Source organism: Sapajus apella, unplaced genomic scaffold (assembly GCF_009761245.1).
Source record: "Sapajus apella isolate SASKATOON/1434 unplaced genomic scaffold, GSC_monkey_1.0 scaffold2, whole genome shotgun sequence".
In the NCBI taxonomy this organism is placed as follows: Eukaryota; Metazoa; Chordata; class Mammalia; order Primates; family Cebidae; genus Sapajus; species Sapajus apella.
The window spans coordinates 78228787-78238013 of record NW_022436942.1 but is presented as its reverse complement, the minus strand read 5'-3'; the positions used below and the strand labels follow the sequence as shown (position 1 = coordinate 78238013).

The 9227-nt window shown below is 45.9% G+C and overlaps 1 protein-coding gene across 7 annotated transcripts in view; it reads right to left on the bottom strand.

The window, feature by feature from the left end:
- The window catches only part of BICDL1 (BICD family like cargo adaptor 1), a 107622-nt gene extending 99155 nt beyond the window's left edge, over positions 1–8467 (bottom strand). For 6 of the 7 annotated variants that reach the window (XR_004257723.1, XR_004257724.1, XM_032241412.1 and 3 more), the window contains exon 1: positions 7410–7874. Coding sequence is in view for 5 of the 7 variants with exons in the window: in XM_032241412.1 (XP_032097303.1) it covers positions 7410–7835 (426 nt within the window). In the remaining 2 variants the exon portion in view is untranslated. Of the gene's footprint in view, positions 1–7409 lie in introns of all 7 variants that reach the window. The other variant, XM_032241421.1, reaches the window with a different exon arrangement.
- Between the last annotated feature and the right edge of the window lie 760 nt (positions 8468–9227).

Below are 9227 nucleotides of genomic sequence, written 5' to 3'. Positions count from 1 at the left end.
AGTTCACTTGAAATTTGCTAGTCATCTAATTGGTAAACTATACATTTAAACAATTAAAAATGAGTCCCATAACCAAAATCCTCAATTTTTTTTTTTTTTTTTTGAGAAGGAGGCTTGTTCTGTCACCCAGGCTGGAGTGCATTGGCGTGATCTCAGCTCACTGCAACCTCTGCCTCCCAGGTTCAAGCAATTCTCATGCCTCAGCCTCTCGAGCAGCTGGAATTACAGGCATGCACCATGATGCCAGGCTAATTTTTGTATTTTTAGTAGAGATGGAGTTTCACCATGTTGCCCAGGTTGGTCTTGAACTCCTGGCCTCAGTGGATCCTCCTGCCTTGGCCTCCCAAAGTGCTAGGATTATAGGCTTGAGCTACCGCGCCCGGCCCCCCTCTTTTTTTAAGGAGGTTTCCTTTGGAGTCACCTATTATGTGTGGCATACCAGGCTCTTACTATCACAGAATTTCTCAGGGATGAAAAGAACTCCAGAGATCTTTTCAATTAATCATCTCTTCTTACAAATGAAGCCACAGAAGAGGCTAAGTGACTATCTCAACATAGGTACTAGTAAATGGCAAAGAGAGGATTTGTGTCTAAGTTGGCTCCGTTTGGTTCTGTAAGTCACAGTCACAGCTCAATAAATATTTGTTGCTATATATGGCAATGTAACTTAAAATCATTAGGGCAAGTTCAGGTTCAGGGCTACTAAAATCATGGCTCATTAAGCCTTGCATATTTATTTGATACATTCATTCATTCTTGAGCACCTACTATGAACCAAGCACTGTCCTAGGGACTTTTTTTTTTTTTTTTGGAGATAGAGTCTTACTCTGTCGCCAGGCTGGAGTGCAGTGGCACAATCTTGACTCACTGCAACCTCTGTCTCCCAGTTTCAAGTGATTCTCCTGTCTCAGCCTCCTCAGTAGCTGGGACTGCAGGTGCATACCACCACACCCAGATAATTTTTTTTGTATTTTAGTAGAGACAGGGTTTCACTATGTTGGCCAGGCTGGTCTCAATCTCCTGTCCTTGTGATCCACCTGCCTCAGCCTCCCAAAGTGCTGGGATTACAGGCGTAAGCCACTGCACCTGGCCTTGTCCTAGGGACACTCTAATGAGCAATACAGGCACGGTCCTTGCCTGTATGGAATTTTCATCCTAGTGGGAGAGACTGATAAATTGCGTGTGAAAGATGGTATGCAGGAAAAGTATATACAGTTTAATGTAGCAGCTCAATAAAATAAGATTCCTTTGGATTGAAAAAAATAAAAACATCTTTGTGTTTCTCTGAGATAAATACGCATGCCTCTTTTCAGAGGCAAGTATGTTCTCCTACTTAAAATGCACAGTATGTACAACAGTCAAATCTATACTTTGGGGACTCTAAGAAATGTAAGTGAAAGTAATGGTCTTAAACTTCTGGTGCTCTCAGAAACATTTTAGTGTAACTGTTCAAAATACACCCACCTGGAACCCACTTCCTGAGATTGTGATTCAGTTAAGAATAGAATGAAGTCTAAGGCATCTATGCATGTGTATGTATATCTGTATATGTGAATATACTGGGTTCTACAGGAAATTCTGACACATTGAAGGCTGACATCAAGCACTGAGATTGTTTGAATAAGCTAAAGTGTACATATGAATCTTCTCTTTCAGACTATTCAGCCATCTCCTTACCTTGGGAGGCTACCCTCTTACTCTACTGAAGTTCTCACCACTCAAAATATTTTTTTGGAATGCTTTTTTTGGAAAGCCTTAAGGGACAGCTTACAATCATGCAAGAAAATGAGTTCCATTCCTTCACATGTGAGGTGTGTCTAAAGAATGAGATTATCTACCTTCATCCTGCCATCTTATTCTTATTTTGTTGAGTGACTTTTGAATGTTTCTGAACATTATCATAATAACATTATGTTTCATTATCCCCAAAAAGATGAAAATGTATCATGATTGAGAGCAGTCAAAGGAAGGTGCCAAAAGATAAAAACAGCAATCCAAAATTAACATTCTGAGCACATTGGCAAAGGCAGTTTTCACTGAAAACTCCCAAGTTGACAACTTTAAGGGGACAACTCATTTGGATATAGCCACTCGAGTGTACCTGTGGAAAAAGACACATTATATTTTATACAGTCTGTTTCGAGCAATGTGGGAAAAGAAATGACAAGGGAGGGTCTTCTACTCATCAGTATGAGAATTTTTTGCTCTATGCATCCCTCGTATTGCTTAACTTCCAAAAATGAGAATGTTTAGTCACTGTAGAAACTTCAGCAAGATGGAATGCAGAAACAAATGCTAATTGCAATCCTAAAATTGTGATACTTGGTTTTACTGAATTTTTTCAAAATGAAAAAGATTGAGCAGAAGGCAATGGCAAGAACTCAGTAATCACAGTGTTACTGAGAGGCCAGATAAATTAGGCTTGTGTTCTAAAAGAACAGAGTGACTTAAAAATATTCAGCAAACAGCTGTTAGTGAAGAGCCCAACCAAGCAACGAAAACAATCCAATCCACTGGGGGGCGGGGCTGAGGACAGGTGGTGCTGATCAGTCTATTCAGTCCTTGTATTTCTTTGGACATGAGACAAACTTCCTACTTCATGTTTCACAATCCTTTGACAAATTTCAGGCTTTCCTATTAAGAAACATACAGAATTTACCATTTTGTACAGCATTTGGCATTTGCTTTACTCTGAGAAAAGAAAAGTTTCTCCTAGAATTGTATTTTCAATTAAGTGTTAAATTAGCCAGAAAACTCTAGGGAGATTGTCAGGAAGTGTGAAGGTCAAGTTCTGCTTATGTGCTCCTTCGTTTCTCAGTGTTATATAGTATTTCAGAAACTTAATATCAAAATTGTCAAGGTCATCAAAAATAAGGTTAAGAAATTGCCAGTCACAGCTAAGAGGAGGCTACAGTGACACAAAAACTAAATGTAATATGGTATCCTGGAACAGAAAAATGTATTAGGTAAATGCTAAGATAATCTGAATAAACTGAAGACTTTAGTTAGTCATCACTTGAGTACTGGTTCAATAATTATGGCAAATGTACCACACTGTTCAAGGATGTTAATAAGAGAAAGCTGGGTGCAGTGTATATGGAAACTCTCTGCATTATCTTTCCAGTTCTTCTGAAAATCTAAAAAATAAGAGTCTATTTAAAACTAAAAAAAAAAAAAAAAAAAAAAAAAAACCAAAACCACCCCAAATTAAGATTAGCCTACATAAAACAGGTCTTTATAGACATGGATTTCTGCAAAAACAAAAAAACAAAACAAACAAAAAACCAAAAAAGTGACAATATGCTCAGAAGTCCAGTGCATGATTCTTTAAAAATAAAAAGTACTGTTCTTTAAGAGGTCCAAGAACTGAATGCAAATCAGAACCCGTGGGTTTTCTTCCCTAAATCTACTAGTGACTACCATTACGTACTCATTTTCATCTTTTTTTTTCTCTTTAAAAAAATAGTACCAGACTAATGAGAATTGGTCTGGCTTAGGAAAGGAGGAGGAAAACATAACTGAGGGAAGAGAACGACCTCTGCAGTAGAGATACTCCACTCAGCCACGATGGGAAAAGGGAGATTCTGTACATTAACAACAAACATTTAATTCCTGAAGAAAAAAAGTCTATAAATGCAAGTTGCTGTCTTCTTCACATTCTGGAGGAAAAACTAAGGACATGGCTGGATATGTTTTAAAAGCAAAAGGGCTAATTGTTGATGAAAATAAAAATTTTTAAATGTCTTCAGAACTTTAAGCATCTGGGCCAGGCACGGTGGCTCATTCCTGTAATCCCAGCACTTTGGGAGGCTGAAGCGGAAGGATCATCTGAGGTCAGGAGTTCAAGACCAGCCTGGCCAACACGGTAAAACCCCATCTCTACAAAAATACAAAAATTAGCCAGGCATGATGGCGGGGGCATGTAATCTTAGCTGCTTGGGAGGCTGTGGTGGAGAATCATTTGAATCCAGGAGGCGGAGTTTGCAGTGAGCTGAGATCATGCCATTGCACTACTGCCTGGGCAACAGAGTGAGACTGTCTTAAAACACACATACACACACACACACACACACACACACACAGAGGCTGGGCACGGTGGCTCATGCCTGTAATCTCAGCACTTCAGGAGGCTTAGGCGGGTGGATCGTGAGGTCAAGACCATTCTGGCCAACATGGTGAAACCCCATCTCTACTAAAAATACAAAAATTAGATGGGCATGGTGGCACTCGCCTGTAGTGACAGCTACTTGGGAGGCTAAGGCAGGAGAATCGCCTGAACCCAGGAGGTGGAGGTTGCAGCAGTGAGTTGAGACCGTGCCGCTGCACTCCGTCCTGGCGACAGAGCAAGACTGCATCTCAAAAAAAAAAAAAAAAAAAAAAAAAAAAAAGCTTTAAGCATCTGATTCAATGAATGAGTAATACAATATAGTCACTTAAAGAGCGGAAAAAATGACCCAAACCTCACAGTGTTTCCAATTAACCTGAATTTTTATTTTAACCCCAAGAGACATATAGCTAAAAAACTTCTATATTAACCTTTAAACCACTGAAGACTTTAAATATTAACAGTATGCCTTTAATGACACAATAGTGTAGCATCAACAGTGTATATTTGTCATGAAAAAAACAAAATACTGAGCTTGGCACACAGAACCAGAGAGGTATTTAATATTAACTAATGAATACGTAGAAAATATCTTGAAAATGCCTTGTTTGTCCTGAAATTAGAAATGTGTCAATTTTGAAGCAGAAGACAGGACTAAAATAAAACCAGTCACATTATTCAATAGTGAAACTGGCATTCTCTCAGTCCACTCACACGTTTATCTTTCAAACTACCCTGTAAGAAAATGTGTTTGACTCCAAGTGTCTGACAGTTTGTAGAAGATTATAAACTTTTTTTTCCTCTTCTGGTCAAGTTTTCTCATGAATAAATGCTTCTTAAAGTATTGGTTTTATACTCCCAAGTATTTGATTCAATTGAAAATATAGGCCAGGCTTAGTGGTTTACTCCTGTAATCCCACCACTTCGTAAGGCCAGGGCAGGAGGATTGCTTGAGCCCTGTAGTTTGAGACCAGCCTGGGCAACACAGTCAGATCCCATCTCTACAAAATATTTTTACAAAATTAGCCAGCCGTGTAGTATGCGCCTGTGGTCCCAGCTGCTCAGGAGGCTGAGTGGGAGGGTCACTTGAGGCTGCAATAAGCCATGATCATGCCACTCTACTCCAGCCCCGGGGGGAAAGAGGGAGATCTTATCTCAAAAAAAAAAAAAAAAAAAAAGGAAAAAGAAAAAAAGTACAGTAGTTTGTGTTACACTTTAGAAAGCAATTTGTCTAAACAGACATTCTAAAATCTATGTTGTTCAAAAAATGTTCTGTGGGGAAAACTCAACTGCAGGTGTGAAATGAAACAGCACTCTGTAAACCAGGTTTGTCACTCTCATATTAACACTAGAAGAATTAACAAGCAAACGATGGTTAATAGAGCAAACTCTATTATATCTTTAATGTATATTTTTATAACTTTAACATTTTTTATAATTTTCAAACATACCTAGAAAAAATAACTGACTCCCCTCATCACTGAGTTTCAACAATGATCAATATTTGATCTTTAAGTATATGTTAGTTATATTCACATTGTTGTGTGACTACCTCCAGAACTTAAACTGAACTTTTCAAACTAGAGTTCATATGCTGACCTGCAAAGGAATGAAGATTTTAAAAAATAGTTTAAGAGTTTTAAACTATTGTTGTCCATTAAGTAAATAACAAAATGTCAAAGATAATTTATTCTTTTACAATATAACCTCTTTTTGTTACAATTCTGAAATCTTTGCCCTTTGTTGAAGAAATGTATAAAGACTCCAGATAGAACCCAGGATGTGTGTAACCGCACACTCAGGATTACTATGAAATCTGTCACTAATCAAACTGATACGGTGCTTCTTTCAAGTTAGCTGTCTCTTCAATCAAGTCCTTCAGTGAAGAAATTTCAAATCACAAGTATAAATCTCTGCAGTTGTGCTTCTTTACAAAGTTGTATAATTAAATCTCTTCACACACACACACAAAAAGAAGGCTTTTTATTTTTAGACCCCTACTTCAAGTGAAAATTAAACAATTCAATTAATTAGGTTGCTTTTTGGCAGTCTATCTATAGGTTTCACCAACGACTTTTCAGAGAGCTATCTCAAGAGTTCATCGATTAGCAGACCTAGTTAACAGGCCAACCAAACTACAGGGCACTCACTGCTTTCCTTTTTTCTCCCGAATTTACTTTTATTTCGTTGGACTACAGACACACTTAAATCTCATTACTGAATATTTCCGAGTTTACACCCTGACTGTTCAACCAGTAGCAGTGATATGAAACTGGATTAGGGTCACTTTCAAACCTCATTCAGGTCTGTACTATTCTCTTGCTATAACTAAGAAAGAAAAGAACTGGTTGCAACCAAACCAGGTAACAATAATAGCAAATGCATAGGCAGAATAAGTCACAGACAACTGTCTCTCCCCACCCCCTGCCCCTTTTTTTGCAATCTAATTTTTAGAAATGCTGGCATTCTATAGTGCATTCAAGGGCCTTTTCTAGTTAAGGGCAAGAAAAAAACTCTGAAAGACTGTCCCAGGGAAACGGCAGAAATAGTACATATGCCTAAAGAGGTATTTTTAACAGAAGTTAAAGTAATATGGTTTTCATAGGTTGCATTTGGTCATTCAGCTGCAAGCCTGAAACCCAGAACACAGAAAAGTACTGTTTAAATACACATAAATACTGAGGTCCAAATGATATCCACTACCAGCGGTCACATGTTGAGGCCTGGCTTGCCTGATTTCTGCAAGAGAACCACATTTCCTAATCCCTGAGCATTTGAAGGCTATATAAAGCTCCTTTAGGGGCACTTGTTTCCCACAACTCTGAGCTGCCAGGAAGTTAAGACAAGGGCAACTAGAGGCCTTAACACCCAAACTGGAAAGCTTTAAGCTAACACCCTGATTAGAGATTAACTACTTCTCTGAAAACCTGGAGCATATTTTAAATGGTTCCCGACTTTCTCAATTCTGTGTGCAGACATCACCTCAGTGCTGTATAAATTAGTCATACTGTAAGCTCTATTTTAGATGCTGGGTACAGTACATATATAGAACGGCCCACAGCGGCTGGAGCCATGCATGGACCCATTTGCCGTGAGCGGGGTGGGGAAGTCAAGTGGGTTCAACGAATGCCCTGATCTGATAATCCTCCATCCTCCATCCTACCTCCCGCGTTCATTCCAGGAGATTTTCCGTGAGGTAGGGTGGGCAACGAAGTGGGGGTGAGTGGCTCCCCAAACTGACCAGGGCCAGGCGCGTGCCTGGGCGGCCCCTGCTCCCCACCAATCCCGGGCGGGAGGCACTCACCTCGAGCTTGTCTGTCAGCTCCTTGTGCATCTGCTCGTACTGCCGGCTCATGTCCTGGTTCCTCTCGAGCAGCGCCTTGCCCAGTCGAGCCGCCAACACTAGATCCTTCTCCTTCTGCCGGATCACCGACAGCAGCTCGGGGTCCTGGGCGGGCGGCGGCTGCGGTCCGGCCCCCTCGGCCAGAGGCCCAGGCTCGGCCTGAGGGTGTTCCCCGGGGTCGGACGGCCGCTCCCCGGCCGCCAGCAGCGCCAGCTCCTCCTCTAACGCCAGTTCCAGCTCCCCGGAGCCCCCAGGGAAGGAGATGAGGGCGGCGGCGGGACTCCGGACTGCGTCCCCGGCCGCGGCGGGCAGCTCCATGCAGCAGGCGCTGTCCGGCTCGGCGGGTGCTGAAGCGCGGCCGGCCAAGCCCAGGCAGAAGGCGGACATGGCCCGCGCGCGCGGAGCCCGCAGCGGTGCGGCCCGGCCGGCGCGCGCCAGGCTGCAGGGGGGAGGGGCCCCGCCGCGCCGCCCCGCGCCCCGCGCCTCGCCTCGCGCCGCGGCACGCGCCCCCCGGGTCCCCGAGAGCCCTGGGCGCGGCGCGCGCCGGCCCGCCCCTCCCCCGCGCCGACGGCACGCGCCCCCTCCCCCGCCCCCGGGCTCAGCTGCTCACGCGCGAGCTAGAGGAGGGGGTAGTAACGGAGGCTGCGGTGGGAAAGGGAAAGCTGGGAAAGGGAGGACTCGGGAACGGAGACTGAGGGACGGCGAAGCAAGAAGGGAGGAAGCGAGGAGGAACGCCGCAGCCGCCGCCGCCGGGTTCTCAGCCGCCCTGTTGCCGCCGCCGCCGCTGCTGCTGCTGCCGCCGCCGGCCGGGCAGCGCCTCACGGGGCGGGCTGCGCTCCGCGGTCGCCGCGACGCTCGCTGCTGCTGCTGCTGCTGCCGGCGGCCGCTCTCTGCAGCCGCGCTCCATGACCCTCGGCTTGGCGGCAGCCCCAGCAGCAGCGGCGGCGACGGCGGCTGCTGCTACTGCAGGGGCCGAGGCGGCGGCTCCACATCGCGCGCCGCGCAGCCGGGTGAGCGCCTTCCTGCCTTCCCCGGCTCCTCCAGCTCACCGGGCCGGCCGCGCCCCGCCCCGGGCTTCCGGCCGCGTCCCCTCGCCCCGCCCCGTGCCGGCGCCTGACGCGTCGCGGGCACCTGTTCGCCCCGCCCGGGCGGGATTCGCCGGCTTGTAGGTCTCCTCAGCGGCGCCCAGGTGGCGCCGGCGGCCTTAACCCCTGCGCTGCCTCACGCCCGGAAGGCGGATGCGCAACCCTAACGGTCCTGGCAGCTTCACCGGCGCGGCCACGCCCCCGGCCTCGCACCCAGTTCGGGGCGCGGTTCCGCCTTCGGCCTCGCTTTCACCTCGGGTGGGGCCACGCCCACAACTCTGGCACCTTGGGGTGGGGCCTCGCTCTCACCTCAGACGAAGCGTGGCCCCGCCCACCGCCTCCTGCCTACCTCCAGGCGCGGCCCCGACCCCGCCCCTTGGAAGTCCGTGCGCGCCTCGGGGTCACGTCGCTGCCTTTCTGGTGGTCTCTGGGGCAAAGGGGACTGAGGACGTTCCTCCAAGACGGATGGCTCGGCCCCGAGAAAGACAAGCCGTCACGAAATTTAGGTCTGGGCCCCCAGGAGAACTAAGCAGTCAGGAGAGGGAGCCCTAGAGAGCAGTAGGAGGAGAGAGGACTTCGGAAACCCGGCATCTTTATGCTGATGACTCAGGGATATGAAGGACCAGATGCTTCGCAGATCAGCAGCCCCGAGAGAAAGGGTTTCTGCGTAGAAATAACGGAAAAAAACTGCTCA